The sequence below is a fragment of the Gekko japonicus genome, unplaced genomic scaffold, assembly GCF_001447785.1.
Source record: "Gekko japonicus isolate JY-2015 unplaced genomic scaffold, Gekko_japonicus_V1.1 scaffold5335, whole genome shotgun sequence".
Classification (NCBI taxonomy): Eukaryota; Metazoa; Chordata; class Lepidosauria; order Squamata; family Gekkonidae; genus Gekko; species Gekko japonicus.
In genome coordinates this window covers 13320-35055 of record NW_015169341.1, presented here as the reverse complement: position 1 = coordinate 35055, position 21736 = coordinate 13320, and the positions used below count along the sequence as shown (strand labels likewise).

The following is a 21736-nucleotide window of genomic DNA, read 5'->3' as shown; positions in this document are numbered from 1 at the left end:
GTATTCTTAGTAGATATTGTTCTTCCAATCTTTTCTACCTTTTCCCCATTCACTAAACAAAGTCTGTGATAAAGTACACTTATTGTTATTTGGAAGAGTTTGTTCCCAATGAGCTAGTCAAGGAATGCTGGCTATCAAGTAATTTGTTTTTTTCAGAATGCTCCTCCCTTAAAGACAAGGGGAAGATATGTAGGCTGTATGTTCATCAGATACAGATCAGTGGGGAAAAAAAACCCCAGAGCATCTTATTTATTCCAAACATCTTTTGAGATGCAATTAAAGTCTTGTTTATAATCAAGACCACTTCAGAGGATGTTGGCAGTAAGTGGTTATTTTAAAACAAAACAACAAAAAATCTTGGCTTTTCACCATGTGCATCAAAGGTTGTCGGTTTTGCTTGGGGCGGCTTTTAGTGCTAAACAGATGGGGGAAGAGTGTACTGCAGCAGCATTTCGGATTGCTCGGGCTTGTGTTGTACCAACAAATCTCGCCATGTCTCTTTGTCTGGGCAGAGCTGTGCTTGTTAGCACCTTCCCTCCACCCTTTTTCTTCCCTGTGAGGTTCCGCCCGCCTTAGGGTAGTCTTTGCGGCACAGCGCTGTGCCTCACCCTGTGCTGGATGGAGGGGCGTCAAGGATGTCGAAATCCTTTTCCAAAAGGCATGTTATGCCGTGCGCCTTGAGGTGACTTTCAGAAACGAGAGAGGCGCAAGGACTGCCCGCCCTTCCTCCTTGGATTCTCTGCGCCCTACTGGCAGGCGTGCCCAGGTGACATGCTCGAAAGAGCTGGTGGGTCCTCTACACATCCTGGGTCTGAGCCGCCTTCGGGGAGCCAATGACATGATGGCGCGAGAGGCGCTTCCCAGGGCCTCCCGCCGTTTCGGCCTCCCACGGTGTAGAGACTCGCGAGGGCGCTTCCTCTGTCCTTCGCCTCAGTCTCTTTGGGCGGCAGCCGGAACTCTTGGGGGCCCCTCGCCCTCCCTGAGGCGACCGTGCCAGGTAGAGCGGCAGCTGGTGCTGCGGCTCCTGGAGGCGGAGGCGGGCACAGGTCTGCCGGGCGGGCGTGGCAGGCTCTGGCGCGCAGACGGTTGGCGCCTCCGCAGTGCAGCCGGCCTTGGCGCTCTTCTCGCTCGCGCTGCCTGCCACTGACGGGAACGGGCTGCCGAGCCAGGATCTCAGGGGGGCGTCGGAGGAGGAGGGGGGCTGGCCGCGCGGAGAGCGGGTGAGTGAGTACAAGGGGCTTGCCGCTGCTTTCGGAAGGGCGCGACAAATGCGGGAGCGCCGGGGGAAAGAGGCCGCTGCCTTGTCTCCCAGCCTGCCCAAGGCTGTTATCTGAGGAGGAAAAGGTTTGGCGGAAGGCGGGGTGGGGGAGCGCGCTTTCCCGTCTCACCTCTTCGCCAGTCAATGCTGCCGGACTGGTCAAAGACCGCAGTCCCCCAGCTCGTCTTTGGCTAGCCCCGGGCCTAGTTCTGAAACCTCTCGGTGCTATTCGGTGAGTGGGAAGAAGGGATTGGCGGCAGGCGTGGGTTCTCTCGCTTTGTCTAAGATCCTGGCTGCTGCTCGATGCGGCGCAATCACAGCGCTTTGGTCGTATCGTTTGGTCTGTCACCGCTCTTGAGCAATAGAGTGGGCTGTTGCCAAATGTCGAAGGACTTTCTCTGTTGACGGCGACGGAGGGGAGGGATGGGGAGCGCCGCGCGCCTTTTTTGGGGGAGAGGATTTCACAAATCAGACTCCTGCTTAGTGCTGATAATAAATACTTTGAAATCTAGAGTTTTTGGGGAGAGGCTTGCCTTTTGTCTTGAAGGGTAAAAAGTCTGACCTCAGTCACGCTACGGACTGCTGCAGTGACTGCAACCTGCCGCTAACAGCTATATATGTAATTAAGAATATAATACTTGTACGCTGTTTAGTAAAATTTCTATAGACATTTTGTACCTCCTATACCATTTTCTTTACTCCTAAGATGATGGAAGAAAGATGTATATTTCTGCTGCAAGCGATTGGATGTTTTTGAAGAAGGCTTAAATAAACAGTTTTGAGATTGAATTTAAAATGCAATAAATACTTATATTAACAGGGTTTGGTTTCACAATGACATAAATGTGATATGTATGTTCAAAGAAATAAGATGCTAGATTACAAGAGAATTCCACCTCAGTAAATGATTTACTTCCAGCTTTCTATATGTTTGAATGTACAACTGTTTGATAATGCAAACATGTGCACAAAGTAAACCCTTTTAATGAATTCTAACTTTTATGTTTTCCCTTCTGATTCTTTCATTTAGTCCAAAACACACTCTCCAGAGTCTTCTAAAGAAGAAAAAAAGAAACCAGTTTTGGGGAAATTTGGAAATTTTTTCACTACGGGAAGAAGAAAAAATAGCAAAAATACTACAGAATCATCTTTAAGGCCAAGTGTTAAGTCTGCAAGGTCAGGATCTCCTCAGAAGAATACCACTCCATTGGCATCAATAGACGACTTCAAAGAAATAAGTAAAAGTGAGGAGTGCCTTCTTGAGAAACTTTGCAGCCATAACCAGCCAGTGATACAGAATACTGTTGAAGAGACAGAAGAATACATCTACACTAAAGACCTGACACCGCTGTATAATGACATTGTTTCAGAGTGGAATTCTAAAGGAGCCTTGTCTGACAGTGAATGGTCACCTGACTGGCATAGCAGTAGCGAGACAATAAAAAATACATTATATGATAGCAATCTTACACTCCAGACACCAGAACCAGAAAAATATCTCAGCACTGATGCCACTAATACCACAACTCCAATTTTTTTTAGAAGTTTAACAAATATAAGTAATGAGAACCAAGAACATAGCATATTAAATCATAAACAGCTGCTGAATCTGAACCCTTTTGCAGAATTGGAAGGTGCAGCCACAAAAGATCAGTCATCTGTTTTGGAATCTAAGCCAAGTGAGCGTGCTTACCCTTCTAGAGTGTTGACGTTGGATATTTTTCTTCGTAGAACTGAACATTCAATTTCTAATGAATTTTCAACTGCTTTATTAGATGACAACTACAGTAGTGCAAATGAAATGGATAAAAAATCTGCTGTAAGAAGATCTGGAAAGAGGAGAAAATCTCAGTCATCCGGTGATATGCCAAATGGGGACAGAAATGCAACTGAGACTTCTGCAAAAGAAGAAACTGTTTTTGAGAGTCTCTCTTCAGATTTAGTTGCAGAACAGATAAACAACTCTGAAAGAAAAGTTAAGACATCTCAACAGATTACAGCCACAGCTAATCATGAGATGAAAACTGGTAGTAATCACAAGGGGTGTACTAAAACGGAAATGGAGAAAAACAAACAGCAGCCGCCAACTTCGTCCCCCTATAGGAGGAAATCTTTTAAAAAAAATCAAGCTGATGCAGTTCCTCTTTCACCTACTGGCTTGAAGAGTCAAGGGAAAGATTCATCCACCAAAAGACAGATGGAGAGGGCAACGAATGGTAGCCCAATGACAAAAAGCTCTTCTGTTGAAAAGCTGTCTTTTGGTGAGAACACTGCAGAAACTTTCAAAGTTGCTTCCATGGGTGTCTTAGGTAATGGCACCTCATCACTAGATTCTGCTAATAGCCGTGATGGAAGTGTTCTGCTACATGCTGACAAGAACAAAAATGGTGGAATGGGAACAACAAATGGAAAGCAAATTTCCTCTGATTTAGACAGCACAAAGTCAAGAAATACTTGGGATGTTTCCAGAACAGTTACAACAAAAGTTAACCTGTAAGTTAATTTTACATTTTAAGTGTGATTGTAAACTGCAGTGAGATGTATGTGTGATCGTAAACTGCAGTGAGATGTTAATTAAATTCCTCAGTAACCATACTTGCTAAATGTAATGTATGAGTTCTACTTGGTCAAAAAACAAATACTGTGACTGTCTTACAGAAACTCTACTTGCTGTCATTGCAGAATCCTTCTTGGGATTTATGTGTCTGAATGTGATCAGAAATCGTTTTTGTTTACTTTCATTATGAAACAATACATTTCAGGTTATGTTGGTTTTACAGAAAGTTCTCTATAGTCTGTCCTAATTTTTGCAAAGCAAGGAAGAAATGTGAACATGGATACAGAGAATAATAAAATTAGTCATTGTTGGTTTTAAATTAAATTTGTACTATTTGGAGGAGATTTTTGCCACTTGTTAAAGGTATAAATAATCAAATAAGGGCACAGTTACATGTTACATAGATATTATCGCCCCCAATTTTCAAGGGTGTTCCCGAATTTGCTTTCAGAATAGCATTTCTCACATGTCTCTTCGAGAATCTGACCACTATTTCCCCTGGCAGATAATTTTTCTTGATGTATGATGAATAGGACCTGTAGACCACATCCATCTCGCTGCAAAGGTATTCCGCTGTTAAATCTGTCATTGGGGCTATTGCTTCACTCAGCCGTTGCTTCAGATTCTCTCCTTCAATTTCCGGGACTCCTTGAAACCGTAAGACCAAATTTGCTTTATCCATTTGTAGCTGTAAAAGCTTTGCCTCTTCTGTAGCTTGCTTCATTTCCAGCTTTTGCACCTTTTTCTTAACTTTTTTAGTAGTGACGTCCATTTCCTTCACCTTCTCTCCCATTTGCTCTGTTGCTTTTAAGGATTGCGTCAGTTGCATCTGCTGCTCTGCCACACTCTGCCCAATTACTGACAGTTGTTGTTTAATGCCAGTGATCTCATCCAGCAGGGGGCGCAGGGAGTCAACCAAGAGTTTTGAGAGCTCAGTGACCTCATCCGTTCGAGGACTGGCCCCTAGTTTCGATTTCAGCAGCTTCTCTTTCTACGGTTTCTTCCCTGCCATCTTTTTGGATTTGTTTACTTTTTTAAAAAGTTGCTAAAGTCTCTGATATTCGCCCAAATGCTTTTCTGTGCTCTGGTAAGTCTCTTAAAATAGTTTTAGTCGCTTATTTTTCTGCTCCCCCCTCTTTCCTTCTGTGTTTCGTCTATGCGTTTGGGAGGGATCCCTCCCCCTCTCACATTCCTGTCGCTCTTTAGGGGGAGCAGCTTTTTTTAATATCTTCATGCTCGCGTCAGCCCGACTCACAGTTTGTTTTTGGCCTTGCTCATCATCATTTATTTCGCCCAATCTCCAACACTTGTCCCAGTCAGCAGCACTTGTACCATGCGGTCACTCAGCGGCAGGACCTTCAGAGCAGAGGGGTGCCTCAATTCTCCGGCTTTCGGCCATCGAAGAGGTCACCCCTCAATAGCCCCCTGGCTGGGACCCCTTCCCACACGCTTGTGTGCAGTTTACATCCCCGGGATGTCCGGGAGATGTGTCTGCCTGCGTTTCGCCATAAACCAGAAGCTCCAGTGGGATTACTTCTGAGAACATGCTTGGGACTACACTGTGCATGTGTGAATGCTTGAAATGCTCTGGAGAAAAAGATTTACTTTTTAAAAATCTAAAAGAAGCTTCTCACAGGTATACTTTTAAACTTTTGTTTAGATGTTACTGAAAACCAGCATAGAGAATTCTCAAGTTGATATGCTCTCTCCTCTCTTCATTTTGCCAGATAATTAGAGATTTCTGTGTTGTGGCAAAAAAACAGATTGGTATTACATCTAAACTGACAAACTACAGTTCGTTTGCAAACCAGTATTCCAAAACAGGATTGAACCACTGTTTGAAATCCTGGTGTGCAAGGGAAGTGAAAACCATAGTTTGCTGGTTCAGATCTTACAGCAAACTGTTCTTTGCCATAAAATGTGAAAGCTCTTAAATATTTGGCTGCATGTGAGAGAAGAGGGAGCATGAGCACAAGAACCCAAGGAGCCCACAGGCTTGTTTACATAGTAACAAACCACAGTTTGCTGTTTCATCTGAACTAAATCTTAATTCTACTACTTAAAAGTGGATATTTTGTTTCAATCCAATTTTATTAATGATTTTGAGAAGTAAAGTATATTGTGCTTTATGTTGAAGTCTGATTATTTGAAAAGGGTAGCTGAACAACTTCGTAACAGTTTGCTATCTGATAAAGCATTATATTGAACAAGTGAACATTTGTTGATCTACATAAATTCAAACTGGTTGATCAGTGGATTTGTGCTGATATGTATAATCCCTGGTTCTGCCTGTTCTTTGTTCACAAATACTTGGAAAATATGATTTTTTTTTGGCCAATTTGATTTTTAAAAAGAAGTTGACTAGTCTGATTAAGGCAAAGGTTCTTTTGTCTTCTTTTAAGGCAGTAGTTTCTTTTCAGTTGTCAAATGTTATTTCCTTATGGAAGTGGGTCATGTGACTCACCATTACTACCTGCTCACCCATCTTCAGTCCTCATTCTTACAAAACACTTCTTGCACTCTTCTGACAAGTTGCATTTGATTGCATATGTTTTCTTAATCTGGTCAAGTGATTTTTTTATTTAGATGAGATAGCTTGATTTTGAGCATATTTACCCAGAAGTCAGTCCCACTAAGTTCAGTGGTATTTACTTCTAAATGGTTTTTTTAGGGATGCACCTGTAATTTAATAGTTAAGTTGAAATTGTAAATATTGAGGAGTAAGTCCCATTAAAATTAATAAAGCTTACTTCCTGGTAAGCATTATTGGGGTTGGGATGAAAGGCTGAAGTAAATCACACTGAAGTCAACAGGACCTAGTTCCAGATAAATATTTTTTAGCACCTAGGTGTTAATGTTTCATTATCATGATATTCAAATTAATAACGCAGAAACTCTGATATACTTTGCTTTTCAAGCCATGACCCATCTGTTTGCGTAATTTCCAGTGGAAACTATGAACTATAAATGTAGGCGTTGTAAGGTGTGTTGCATTATAGGGACCATAAATCATTCAAGAACATTTTTTTCTGCTCCATTTTCATTGAATAAGAAACTTGGCTTCAATTGCTGTGAAGGCTATAGTTTTATTATTTTGAGAAGAAAAAAGTTTGTTTCTTAATATAAGTTGAGTCTTGTATCTTATTCTAAATTTCTGAAAGGAATGTAGAAACATAGAATGCAGTCCACTAAATACTACCAAATTTAATAGATTTCATTAATAGATATGATTAATTTCCATGTTTTAATTGATTTTATTCCCAAGTAATATACACTGACATGTTTATTTATAATGCTTTTTTTGAGGGGAAGATAAAGTATATGTTTTTCAGGGCTAAGTCTTATCTACTGACAGTTTGTAGACTATTTTTATACATAGGGTTTTAGGCTCGCTCAGATCATTTCCACAGTAGTGAAATTCCCTGCATTGACATGTTTAAAATTGTGCATTATGTGAAATTTTCCACAGTAGATTTTTCCTCACCAAGTGCAAGCCCGAAGTGTTCTCCTTCTTACGCCACGTTTTCGGAACTAACTAAAATGGGGATTCCAAAAACGCAGGATAAGAAGGAGAAAACTTCAGGTTTACGCCTGGTGAGGAAAAATCTACTGCAGAAAATTTCACATAATGCACGGTTTTAAAATTGTCAATGCGGGGAATTTCACCATTGCAGAAATAGTCTCACAGTTGATAAACAGAATGGATGGGGGAAGCACTGTATTCTTAAAAACACCAATAAATCTCTGTGTCATTTGTTCTGGTTTACTACTTAGTAAACAAATTTAAGATTAAAACTGAAAATATATTTTTCACTATGAATTTGTATGTAAATTCTCAGGTTTTTAATGTTTGTTTTTATTCTCATGTTTTATTTTCATATTTGCATTAATCTGTGCCCACTTGCATTGATCATTGTTTATTATGTTAACTTAGACTAGAAGGATGTGGAGTTCAAAATGGTTTCAAAGAAGGATTTTTTTGTTTATAAACACTCGTTCCACTTTCATCTGTGGTAAACAGGTTGGGCAGGTTTTTGTACTGTTTCAAAATCCTGTGAAGCCTGTTTGACCAGAGGCAATAGTGAAACAAAGCAAAAAGTGTGTGTGTGTGTGTGTGTGTATTGTTCAGGAGTTCCAGCCATGAACTAGCCGGTCCCTTATGACTTCCAAAGTCTTCCGTGTACACCATAGAGGAAGGGTGTCAAACATGCGCCCCATGGGCTGGATCAGGCCCTTGTTGTTGTTCAGTCGCACAGTCGAGTCCGACTCTTCGCGACCCCATGGACGAGCTCCTGCCAGGCCCTCCTGTCTTCCGCCGTCCTCTGAAGTTGGCTCAACTTCATGTTCGTTGCATCTATGACACTGTCTAACCATCTCATCCTTTGCCGTCCCCGTCTTCTTTGACCTTCAATCTTTCCCAGCATCAGGGTCTTCTCCAGTGAGTGCTCCCTTCTCATTTGGTGGCCAAAGTATTTGAGCTTCAGTTTCATTATCTGGCCTTCCAGGGAACAGTCAGGGTTGATTTCTTTTAGGATTGACTGATTTGATCTTCTTGCAGTCCAAGGGACTCTCAAGAGTCTTCTCCAGCACCATAGTTCAAAAGAATCTATTCTTCGGCGCTCGGCCTTCCTTATAGTCCAACTCTCGCAGCCATACATGACTACTGGGAATACCATTGCTTTGACCATGCAGACTTTTGTTGGCAGGGTGATGTCTCTACTTTTTATTATGCTGTTTAGGTTTGCCATCGCTTTCCTCCTAAGGAGCAGGCGTCTTTTAATTTCATGGCTGCTGTCACAGTCTGCGGTGATCTGGGATCCCAGGAACGTGAAGTCTGTCACTACTTCCACGACTTCCCCTTCTATTTGCCAAGGAGTGATGGGGCCGGATGCCATGATCTTAGTTTTTTTGATGTTGAGCTTCAAGCCCACTTTTGCGCTCTCATCTTTTACTCTGAGCAAGAGGCTCTTTAGGTCCTCTTCACTTTCTGCCATTAGAGTGGTATCGTCTGCATATCTGAGGTTGTTGATCTTTTCCCCAGCAATCTTAATTCCCGCTTGTGATTCATCCAGGCCAGCATTTCGCATGATGTACTCTGCATATATATTAAATAAGCAAGGTGACAGTATACATCCTTGTCGTACTCCTTTTCCTATGCTAAACCAATCAGTTGTTCCATATCCGGTTCTAACTGTCGCTTCTTGGCCCTTATACAGGTTTCTCAAGAGACATGTGAGGTGGTCTGGTACTCCCATCTCTTTAAGGACCTGCCATAGTTTGTTGTGATCCACACAGTCAAAGGCTTTAGCATAGTCAATGAAGCAGAAGTAGATGTTTTTCTGGTACTCTCTTGCTTTCTCCATAATCCAGCGAATGTTGGCAATTTGATCTCTAGTTCCTCTACCTCTTCGAAACCCAGCTTGTACTTCTGGTAGTTCTCTATCCACGTACTGTTGAAGCCTAGCTTGTAGGATCTTGAGCATGACCTTGCTAGCGTGTGATATGAGTGCAATTGTGCGATAGTTTGAACATTCCTTGGCATTGCCCTTCTTTGGGATTGGAATGTATACTGACCTTTTCCAATCCTGTGGCCACTGTTGCATTTTCCAAATTTGCTGGCAAATTGAGTGCAGCACTTTAACAGCATCATCTTCTAAGACTTTGAATAGCTCAGCTGGAATACCACCTCCTCCACTAGCTTTGTTGTTAGTAATGCTTTCTAAGGCCCATTTAACTTCACATTCCAGGATGTCTGGCTCGAGGTCATCGAGGTCTTTCTTGTATAGTTCTTCTGTGTATTCTTGCCATCTTTTCCTAATCTCTTCTGCTTCTTTTAGGTCCCTACTGTTTTTGTCCTTTATCATGGCCAGCTTTGCATGGAACGCTTCCTTGATTTCTCCAATTTTCCTGAAGAGATCTCTAGTCCTTCCCATTCTATTGTTTTCTTCTATTACTTTGCACTGTTCATTCAGGAAGGCCTCCTTATCTCTCCTTGCTGTTCTCTGGAAATCTGCGTTCAGGTGGGTAAATCTTTCCTTTTCGCCTTTGCCTTTCTCTTTCCTTCTTTCCTCTGCTATTTGTAAAGACCTTGAAGGGCCCCAATCTGGACCGCAAAGCCCTGGCTGTTTCCTGCTTCCTTTTCCAGTTCTCTTGCTACTGTCAGAGCTCGCTTCCTGGCCAGGCTGCATGAGAAAGGCATTTCATTCCTTCCACTGGCTGAGGATCCTCCCTGGAGGGAGGAAGGGAGCGATGGAGAGCTTGCTTTGTTGGGCTGCCTCAATTGCATGGGAGAAATACCAAGCACCTTTAAGACCAACAAAGTTTTGTTCAAGGTATGAACTTTTGTGTGCCTTGTTACAGTGTGTGTGAGTTTTGTTGGGCTCTTTATGCAAGGTATCCAGGTATCCTGGGTGCAACTGGGTTCCCTCCCCCTTTTCACTGTATCCATGCCCTCCTGATCCAGTCTTTCTCAGTAAGAAAGCAATGTGAACTATTTTAGAGGAGGAATAATAACAAGCCAGTGAGGTGGATTAGGCTGAGAGTGTGTGCCCAGACCAACTTCACCCAGCACATTTCCTTTGTAGGAAGTTGTAGTTATTTCTCTGGGGGAGACTATAGTTTTGTAGACAAATACATGGCCCTCAGTCTGTGTCAGGATGCCTTCTCATGTTCTTGACCAGCACATGAAGCAACTTATGTACAAACGGTTGCAATGCTCAGCCATTTCATGTTTTCCCCTGAGTCCTAGGCTTTGAAGACTGAGCATGAGATTTCTGTAATGAATGTCAATAAATCAAAAGTAGGTTTGCCGCTTACAGATACACACCTGAACAGCTTGCTACAGCACAGATATTTTGATGCAATAATTCAGAGCAAGAGCTGCCAGTTATCAGAGACTGTTAAACAGACAAAATATTGCAAGAGTGTTAGTGTTTTAAGCATGTTTTATTTAAAGTTTAAAATATCTTTAATTGTGTTTGTGTCCTTTATAAAGTTTATATCTCTGCTAACTGGCGTTACATTTTATAACACACACGGCCCTACCCAACAAAAACTCATTTATGTCAGATCCGGCCCTTACAACAGATGAGTTCAACACCCCTGCCATAGAGCTTTCTCCCCAAAGAATGGCCCTTCATCACCCTACAGTTTAAGGGGCGTTCAGGGACGATAGTCAAACTCTCTACTCATGCCTCCCTCCCTATCTCCCTTCATATGGCCAGAATGAGTTAGTGATGTGCTGTAGTGCAAACTATTTTTTCCCATCAATATATATAATTCTCAACATGGCCTCTGTCCTGCTGAGCAAACCTCCACGGTGGCTGTAAGCATCCCACCTCGTCTCCTACACCTGACAGGCAGCTGCCTGTCAGGTGTAGGAGAGGAGGGGGGGGGAGCTTCCAACACACTCCCCCCCCCTCCTACACCTAACAGGCAGTTGTCTGTCAGGTGCAGCCCCACCTCCCCAGTGGCTTCTAATACTCCTCCCCCTCCTACACTAGACAGGCAGCTGCCTGTCAGGTGTAGGAGAGGAGGGGGGGGGAGCTTCCAACACACTCCCCCCCCCTCCTACACCTAACAGGCAGTTGTCTGTCAGGTGCAGCCCCACCTCCCCAGTGGCTTCTAATACTCCTCCCCCTCCTACACTAGACAGGCAGCTGCCTGTCAGGTGTAGGAGAGGAGGGGGGGGGAGCTTCCAACACACTCCCCCCCCCTCCTACACCTAACAGGCAGTTGTCTGTCAGGTGCAGCCCCACCTCCCCAGTGGCTTCTAATACTCCTCCCCCTCCTACACTAGACAGGCAGCTGCCTGTCAGGTGTAGGAGAGGAGGGGGGGGGAGCTTCCAACACACTCCCCCCCCCTCCTACACCTAACAGGCAGTTGTCTGTCAGGTGCAGCCCCACCTCCCCAGTGGCTTCTAATACTCCTCCCCCTCCTACACTAGACAGGCAGCTGCCTGTCTAGTGTAGGAGGGGGAGGAGTATTAGAAGCCACTGGGGAGGTGGGGCTGCACCTGACAGACAACAACCTGTTAGGTGTAGGAGGTGGAGGGAGTGTGTTGGATGCCTGGGAGCCACATAGGAATCAATGGGAGGAGCACGTTTCCCCCCTTTTGATCCACTTAGGGGTCGAATTTCTAAAAATCCCTTCTTAGTGAGCACTTACGCCACGGTAGCAGTTCTCTCCCCCAATTTGGTGTCTCTAGGTCCAGCGGTTTGACCTGGGCGTTGATTTTATGGTGAGAGGACTTTCTTTTATATATATATAGATAGGACATCTCTTCATCTCTCTCTTACATGAGCTTGGAGCTGTAGCAAGTTAACCTTTTGAAGTTAATCTGTTCACAAGTTAAATGTACCTACATGAATATGTCATGTAAGATGTGCTTCTATTTTTGCTAGTAAAATTTCTTTCTCTTGTTACCATTTGAGTCAGATCATCTTTATTATTTATTTGATCAGCGTCTTTCTTTTAACCGGGAAATATGGAGGATCAGGGATACTGTGCTTTGAAGGCAAATGATTTTTTATTTTTTTTACATTTTACCCAATAAGAGGGGAAATCCCTTCTCTGGTTCTAGAGAGAGCACAGAGCGCTTTCCCTGTCCCCTAGGCAACACTCTTTTTACTCAGAGTATGCCTTCTTGTATTACTGAATATAAGGCATGAAGATTCCAGGTAGAGTGAAGAAGAAACAATTTATTAAACAAATACTGTAACATTTAAGTAAGTAAGAAAACAGGTACAAAAATGGGGCAGAATTGATACAGGGCTACTACAGCTACACTGGGCAAAACTAACACAGAAAAGAAGCTGGCTGGAAAATAGCAAAGGTCCCTAACATGACTGCTTTACTTAGTTTCTGTTTCTGTCTCAAACCTGATCCCAGTAGGCCAGACTCACCCCACTGTGGAGTAGGGTTCTCATCTGCCCACTTAAGGTCATGAGACCTCCAGGTAATTGTGGCCATCAGGTGGTTGATGGGCAGAAACTGGGGCCAAATGGGGGCTGGTGAGCATCCTGGCAAGAAATTTTTTTTTAAAAAATAAAGCCTTGTCTAAGCACAGGAAGTTCTGACCATATTGTTCATGGTAATTACTAGAGCTACCTGGAATTGATAAAGGGTAGCTCTAGGAATCAGTGGAAATGCTGTGTCTGGCAACCCTACTATGGGTTGAAGGATCAACTCTCTCCTACTGCCCAGCTTCCAGGAACAAACATTCTCTCTCACTGGCCTTATATGTGTTCTGTCCAAGCTCTGCCTCCTTACCAGTGATTGGCTTCTGCTTTTCCTACATTTTTTCCCAGCCAAATCAAAAGGCTTGGGGGGAACTTGGGAACTGTAGGCCTATTGTAGAATTTGCCCAAAGGTCTCAGGCTTTTGTGTAGCCTGCGGTCACACACACTAAATAATCCACTTTCAATCCACTTTCAGTGCACTTCCCAACTGGATTTTACTATGTGAACTGGCAAAATCTAGTTGGAAAGTGGATTGAAAGTGGATGATTTAGCGTGTGTGACCACAGCCTAAGAGAGGCTCCCTTGAGACTTACAGATCACTTATTCTTCAGCTCCAGGCCTAGGATCATGACAGCCCCATCTGTCTTCATGGAGGTAATTTGGTTGCTTTCTTTGAAGTTGTTAGTCTCAGTCCTCTAACAAAAAAGCATTCACCAGCTGGGAACCAAGGCTGGACTCAGTGGTGAATTCTATTACACCAGGTCTTTCTGTGAAGGGCTGCCTTGTAGTGATATCAACTCACAGTATTTTGGGATTGAGACTGGTGCCCACATTTGAAGTATTCAGTGTAAATATTGTGGGTTTTTTTCAAAGCCAAACTAAAGCGTTCTTGTTTTAGAAGACTGTTTCATGAATATTCCAATACTTCAAAGTTTTAAAATGAGTCAGAGAATTATAGAACACAAGGGAGTTATGCAGGTGTAATGAGAGATCTACACATACTATATCAAGTGCTAAAGACCACTTACTTGTGGGTTAAACTAGACAAGACAGAGCTCATGGATCTTCTGGCATTTTTTGCAAAGAAATCCCAGGTCACAATTAGAGATGTGAAGGCCCGGAAAAAAACCAGAAAAATTCGGGGGGGAAACGTTTTTTTCCTGTTTTTTTCCTGAAGCCTTTTTTGTTTTTTTTCCGAAAAATTGGAAAAATTGAGAAAAGAAAAGAAATTGATTATGGAACGTTTTACTTTAACATGATGAATAAAATATTTTAAGACAAGGTGTTCAAATATTTTCCAAATCATTTCTAAAATATATATATATGGTATCAGATTGATCTAATTTCTGTGCACTGAGGACAAGCAAGTCCTAGGTTACAAACTGAACTCTCCAATGCAAGAACAAGATGCATTTCTTCCTTTAGGAGGTGCTGTTGTCAGAAGAAAATAAAAAGGTTTCAGTTTTGGTTTTGCATGTGGGTGGGTATTCTGTTTGTAATAATTGTTTGGATACACTATATTTTTAATATGCTAGTTGTGATAATTTCATGCCAAGTAAAAATGTACATAGTCATATTTTATGTTCCTAAAGTAACAGAATGACTTTCAATCTAGAAAAGACAAAAGAAATGCTAATGAAGCATTTTTTTTTCAATTTTTCCGAAAATTTCCATTTTTTTCTGAAAAAAACTGGGGGGGGGAGAACGGGTTTTTTTTCCGAGGTTCAAAATTTCCCGAAATTTTACATCTCTAGTCACAATGAAGACCTGTGAAAGTGGAGGGATACCTCCCCCCCCCCCAGTCCAGCTGCAATCCAAGCTGGGGACATGCTCTCCTGGATTTTGCTTTTTGAAAATGTTGAAATCAGTTCACTTATATGAAGTGCTTTAAAACTTTCAATAATTGAAACCTGTCAAAAAGCAACAAGTCCATGATGAAGCTTCTGCTGTCTCAGGGTCAAAGTTCAGAATGATCTCAGATAGTATTGCACAAACTTCTATATATAAAAGAAGAAAAACCCTCAGATATTTCTGTCTTTTTCATTTGATGTATTAAGTAGAATAAAAGAGAGCCTTGACAATTAAAGCATATGACTAATCAACGTAAAAATAATTTACTATCGAAACACTAATATTCTATGAATTTTCTCTTTTTGTAATCTGTATTTTTTCGTCTGAGTCTTAATTATATTTTATTTTAGTAACATTTATTTAGCTAAGTATACTTACGATTGCAGCCTTTATTCAATATTTGAAAATTCATTGATCTTTTTGTACTGATACTTGGAACACTAATAGGAATGTTCCCTTATCAAAAGATTTTTACTGTATTAGGAAGATGGTAATAGAATGTTGGAATGAAACATCTTAAAAATAGCTTTGTTGACATACATTGTAAAGCTTTTTTTGTGTGTGTGTGTTTTTTTGCAGACCAGCTAAACCAAAGAATGTTGAATTAAACCTTAAAGGTTCTAGAATCTCAGAAGATGTGGGAAGTGAGCAGGATTCTCTGGACAAAGCTGCTAAGATTAACTTCAATATTGCCAATAAAATATCCATGTTTGAAAGCAAACATAGCAATCAAAATCAACCTACTGAAGTATCAACTTCAAAGAAAGGTGGTTCTGTATCAAGTACATTTGTTGGCAGAGCAAAGCTGAAGTTTGGGAAACAGACTGCTGAAGCTGAACAGACTAACAGAATAACAAGTAAACCAAACAGTCGCCAGAAGCCACTGCAAAATGGTGCAAAGTTAAAAGGAGGGTCTTTAGAGACAAAGATAAAAAATGAAGAAGGAACTCAAGCAGTCATTCTAAACAATGAGGAAGTTAGAAATAATGTGGGATCTCTATTGAATCAAATCGGTAAAGATAATAATGATGAAGATGATCAAGTGAGTGCTTTTGTTCCTAAGAAATTTGATTCAGAACTAGCTAAGGACAACTTACTACCAAAAACTACATCTTTGCACCTGATTAAAGAAATGGAATCCTCCCAAAATAGTGTAAATAGGAAAATGAATGCCACATCAGTATCATCTGAAAGTGGAGAGGAACTTTGTGTTGATAGAGATACTTATTCCCCTTATAAAGATGGTACAAACCTACAGCGATCTGACTTAGTGCACAAAAAAAATGAATTAGAGAACAATATGAATTCTGAGATTGATAGTGACGACAAAAAGGGAGGTATTTCAGAAAGTGTAGGAGTATTTGAGCAAAATAGGAATGGACAGGAAAGTCCAAGCAGTGCTTGTAATGTCTCTAAAGTAGGCAATGATGGCAGCATTTGTGATTCTCCTTCAGATATGGAAAAGTTTGCTGAAACAATTAAAAATCTAGACAGTGCTATCTGTATACCTCAGAAAAAGAAAAAGAACAAACTTCCAAAATCACCTGCACCTCACTTTGCTATGCCTCCAATACATGAGGACAACCTAGAAAAATTTTTTGATCCTAATGTATTTACAGTTGGCTTGGGAATAAAAAGGGACAGACCACTAGATCTAGCCCCATGCTTACAGCTTAAATTGCAAAGCCTAGAAACTGAGTCCAAAGTCAGACCAAAACGTGCCTCTGCTGAAAACAGCATGCTTCTGCAGTCGCTGAAATCATCCAACAGAAGAGATCCTGCAGTTATTCAGGAAACAAATGGGAAAGAGAACATGGATGGCATTGATGGTGACGTTAAGAGATCTCGACTTGAAAATAGTGCCATCTTTTCAAGCCTGCTTTCAACTAAAGAAAAAGTGTTTATGCCTTCTGTAACCTCTATAAATACTATCACAACATCATTTACATCTCAGAAGAGTGCTGATTCCGCAGGGAAGACACCTTTAAGATTTGATACAGCTCAGCTATTGGAGGTAACAGAACAAACATCTGTATAAAAATCATAAACTACTTTGAATAGGAAGCATATTTTGATTTCTGATTGTGTAATTCAGTCTCTTCCAGGTTTCAAAGCTCCAAAGTACATGGAAAAATATTTACAAACTCCCGATGCAAAAAAAGAGAGAATTTTGCAGATGCCAAATTTTGGAAATACTGATACCAGTTTTTCAAGCTGGTTGCAGTCTGGCCAATATGAACCAAACTTCTCCCCTGGTTTCTTAGATATGGAGGTACATTTAATGTAGTCAGCTTACCTAGTTTTAGACTTGTGACTGCATGGTTTGCATGTTTGGCATGTTGAATTGATTGTAACTTGATTTGAATTTTCCCATCTTCACTGCTGTGAAATACATATATTTTTAAGTTGGAGCTGAGAATAACTAAATGTTTAAATGGCAATTTGACTTTCTAGAAAAAAGGTTTTCTTCACCAGGCACTGGTATAAATAGTTGTCAAATATGATAATGCTATCACTTGGGGGCAATGAAATTGGCAATGAAATTATTCAAAAATAGTTCCGAACAGACAGAAGGAAATAGTTCTTTAGTTAACAAGTAATTAAACTGAGGAATTCACTGCCAGCAGAGGTAGTGATGGCCATGAGAACAGATACCTTTTAAAAGGGGGTTAGAGATATTCTTGGAGCAAAGGTCCGTCAATCGCTATTGAAAATGGTGACTGAAGGAAGCCCTCACACACAGAGGCAGCAAACCTCTATATACCAACTAAGCTCTGTTGTTTGGCCTCCAGGGCAACTGGTTGGCCACTGTATGCTGGAGTAGATGGACTGCTGATATGATCCAGAAGGCTCTACTTACATTTTTTTTAAAGCCCCCAGAGGGGATTTTTTATTGATTTTTTATCACTACAAAAAACTACAACAGAAAACTACATATATGGGAGAAAGTAAAGTACCCACTACTATCTAAAAACCCAAGAGAGGATATCCTCCAACTAGCTTTTATACATCCAGTCTTTTCATTGTTTTTCTTTTTATGAACTGTGTCAAACTTTTAAAACTTTTTACCTTCCCAGTTTATATTTAACTGCCCAATAACAGTTCCCACAATCATCCCCAGGAACCAAAGTTCTCAAAGGCACAATTCAGAGTCCTTCAACCTTTTTACTTCTTCTCTCTTCTCTTCCGCAACTTGTAGGGACTTTTCGGGGCCACTGCCCCCTGCTCCGACAGAGAGCCCTCACCAGATGAACCAGTTTCCAGCTCGCTACTGGACCTGCTGTCCTCTTCTTTTTTCTCGTCCTCTGGCCTTCCCAGCTGTTCCTTTAGAAATTCTTGAACTTTCAGAACAGAGTCAATCTTTTCCTTCTCTTTGATCTTAAATGCTACACCTTCTGGAAATAGCCATTTATATCCAATTGAGTTTGTTTGGAGAAAGAGCACAAGTTCTTTATATTTCTTTCTACGTTGTCTTACTTCAAATGGAATATCCTTTAGCCTTCTGGAAATAGCCATTTATATCCAATTGAGTTTGTTTGGAGAAAGAGCATAAGTTCTTTATATTTCTTTCTGCGTTGTCTTACTTCAAATGGAATATCCTTTAGCGTTCTCACAGCATTCTCCCCTGCCTTCAGGGGTGTTGCCGCTACTGCTTTCAGGATAACATCCCTGACGTGCCTCTTCGAGAATCTTACTACAATTTCCCCAGACAGATTATTTTTCTTTATATATCCTGTAAAGATACAGTTTTCTTTTCCAATTTTTGTACTTTCGTCTTCACTTTCTGCGTTGATTCAGCTACTTCCTTTACTTTCTCAGCATCCTGCTTCATTACTTGAATAAGATCAGTTATTTGCATTTGTTGCGCAGAAATGCTCTGTGTTACCACGGACATCTGCTCTTTGAAGTTATTCAGCTGTTCCAGTAGAGGGCGCATGAACTCAGCTATAGCTTTTGCCATCTCACTGGTAGTTTCCGGCTTAGGGGACTCTAGTTTTGTTTTCAAAAGTCTTTCTTTGTCCCTCTTCCCCGCCATCTTTTGCCGTTTGTTTACTTTCGGAAAGTTTTTTAAAAGTCTTTGAATATGCGCTTGGCTGCTTAGCTCGATTGGGTAAGTACTTCTGGGCAATTTAATCGTGTTTCTCTTCTGCTCCCCCCCTTCACTCAACAGTCTATGCGTATGGGAGGCGTCCCCCCCGCTCTCTCTTCCCATTCCACGGAGTAGGGCAGGGAGCGTCTTTTCTTTCAAAAATTATTTCCCAGTTGACTCACGTTCATAGTTGGCCTTCCAACCACGCTTCTTTCATCATTTTTCTCACCTGATCTCCTGCACTTGACCCGGTTAACTTCACTTGTACCATTCGGTCTCTCGGCTGGAAGAACCACCAGAGCAAAGGGCGCCTCAATTCTCTGGCATTCCGCCATCGAAGAGGCTACCCCTCAGTGCTCCTTGGCCAGGGTCCCTTCGCCGGGCCCCTGGGGGGGGGTTTACGAGCCTGCTTGCCCTCTCCTTCCACCGGAGCACAGAGACACCCCCGGGAGGTCTGGGAGGTGAGTCCGCAAGCGTGCCGCCATCAACCGGAAGTCGGCTGTACTTACATTCTTAATAACAATGTAATTTTTATTATTTAAATTTATGTTCTAATTACATATATCTTCCTTTGGAATACTCTCTGGTGTTCTGAAAATGTGTTTTATTAAAAAATTATGCTTTTATCTTTTCATTCTTTCAGTCAGACAGTGTCAATAATTTGGAATGCAAATATTTTTAAGTATTTCTATCCCACTTTTCTTCCCACTGTGATACCAGAGCGCTCTCTCTCTCTCTCTCTCTCTCTCTCTCTTTCTCTCTCTCTCTCTCTCTGTGTGTGTGTGTATACACACACACACACACACAAGGACTTGTGGAGGAATTCCATCCTCTCATGCACAAGGCCATCCACTCTCTGGTTCCAACTGTTCGTCTGCTTACCTACCTGCATTGATGGTGGTGGCTCTTTTTCCTTCTTCTTCCCCACCTACCCTGGCTGCCTGCAGCACTTCTGGCTCACACAGTGGCAAGGGAGACAGCAGCAATTCCTGTTCTTCCTCTCTGTGGCAACCTATTGCATGGTGCTGGCTGGGCCCAACTGCACAGTGGGTTTCCTCTGTATTCCCCTCCCCACACTTTCCCTCTCTTTTTCTTGTCCTGGGCAACCCCATATCCTTTCCTTTCCCTGCTTCCTTCTCTCCTTCCCACCCACCCACCAATCTAGATTTTTTTGTCCCCATAATAACCTATTTTTATTATTCATTTACTTCATTTATACCCTGCTTTTCTCCTCAATGGGGATCCAAAGCAGCTTACATAATTTTCCTCTCCTCCATTTTATCCTCACAACAACCATGTGAGATATGTTAAGCTGAGAGTTTGTGACTGACCAAAGTCACCCTCTGAGTCTCCATGAGAGAGCGAGGATTCAAACCTGGGTCTCCTAGATCCTAGTCTGAAACTCCAGCAACCATAGCTAATGCAGGGTGCATGGAGCAATGCCCCTCCCAAATTCTCAATGCCCCCCGTCTGAGAAACCACCCCACACTCTTCGCCTGACAAGGTGTCTGGGCTTGCTCAGCATTCTCCTTGGCTGCTGCCTGCTGGAGCGGCGCAGCATGCACTAGGCTGACAAGAGCAGGTCCCTGGGCCAGCTGTCTGAGCAAGCCAAGATCAAGTCCATCCTTCTCCACTCTCTGCAGTGGAAGCCACCCTTACTGATGGTTGGGAACAAGAGCAGGCATCTGACAGGCCTTGGGGGCTGACCTGACTCCAGATGCCGTGGGAAGCCTTGCCCCACTCCCGCGCACAAGCAGAGCCCTGACAAGAGCCCTGGTTCATACATATATGAATAACAGCCACCCTCCCAGGTTCTGATTAGAGGCAATGTGGAGGGCTTTCCAAGCCGCACCTCTCTCTTTGGGTGTCTATTTTCCCACACAAATCCACAGAGGCAGGCGTGGTGGTTGCCTGGAACAGCAACCATAGCCTGTGTTACTGCAGGGGTGTTATTAGGAACCAGACTAGCTTGTGAGCAAAGAGAACAGCATTTGAGGCATCCATGGTTGGTGTCACATGAGCTCGATGACCCCTCGTCGCTGTCGCTGGCCCCCTGCTGCTCCGACCTATACGCCACAGCGCCCTGCCTCCCGAGGAGTGGGAACGGGGAACCACGGAGGCCTCAGATGTTCGGGAGGGGAGGAGGTTACGTCACCACCCTCCACACTCCGTCGGCACACTCAGACACGTCTCTCTCTCACTTCTCCCTTCAGTGCTGTTAGTGTTGCTTTCTCCTCCCCAGCCTCTGCTTCTGTTCCTCCTTTTATTCCCACCTCGTGTCACCTGCTCCTTTCTGTGGTCCGCCCTCCACCCCAGTTACGGCCCCGCCCCCTCCTCTTGTACTGGGACGCTGGGCTGGGGTGTGGCTTCCTTCCGGCCCTAGCTTCCTTGCCCATCCCACGTCTCTCTCCCTCCATGCTGCTCTGTGCTGTGGTCGGGCCCTTGCGCCGAGCCGTTGGCCCGGCGCAGTCATCTCCACTCCTCCCGGGACACCCCCCTCCTGCGCTGGCCACTCCCCGGTGGAGGCTCTGCCCAGGCGCCACGGAGCCACCTTGACGGGTCCCAGGAGCTGTGGCGATGGCGTGTCAGGTCGGCCCCTGCCTCCGGTAGGTTCCTTTGTCATCGGTGCTGGGGTGGGTGGTGGCACCAGAGTCCCTGGGGAGGCTTGCCCTTGGGACAGTTGGTGTAAGTGCTGCTCCCCCAGTCATGGAGCCCTGGTGGATTGCCTGGGACGTCTCCCTTATCCGCACCATTATTGGCGGTAAGAAAGGTGGAGGAGATAGGCAGGTGGGTAGGCATGGTGACATTGGCAGGGGATTCCTGTGATTGCACTGCTGAGAGAAGGGGAAATTCCAAACTCATTCCCTCGTCTCCCTCACCTCTTTAATTTGAGTATCTTCTGTGCCCAGAGTGCGGTCTGCTTCTCTCATTTCTAATCAGTGTCATTAATGTCCCACCTTCATGGAACACAAGCCCTGTATTGCTTTTGGGCAGATATTGTGTGTGTGTGGTGAAAAAC

General features: G+C 43.0%; 1 protein-coding gene across 1 annotated transcript in view; it reads left to right on the top strand.

The window, feature by feature from the left end:
• The first annotated feature begins 841 nt into the window (after positions 1-841).
• Positions 842-21736, top strand: part of LOC107115035 (absent in melanoma 1 protein-like) — a 32485-nt gene continuing 11590 nt past the window's right edge. Inside the window, exons 1-5 of the mRNA XM_015416641.1 lie at positions 842-1046; positions 1339-1490; positions 2289-3751; positions 15207-16641; positions 16723-16899. Of these exons, the coding sequence (XP_015272127.1) occupies positions 842-1046; positions 1339-1490; positions 2289-3751; positions 15207-16641; positions 16723-16899 (3432 nt within the window). The remainder of the gene's footprint in view (positions 1047-1338; positions 1491-2288; positions 3752-15206; positions 16642-16722; positions 16900-21736) is intronic.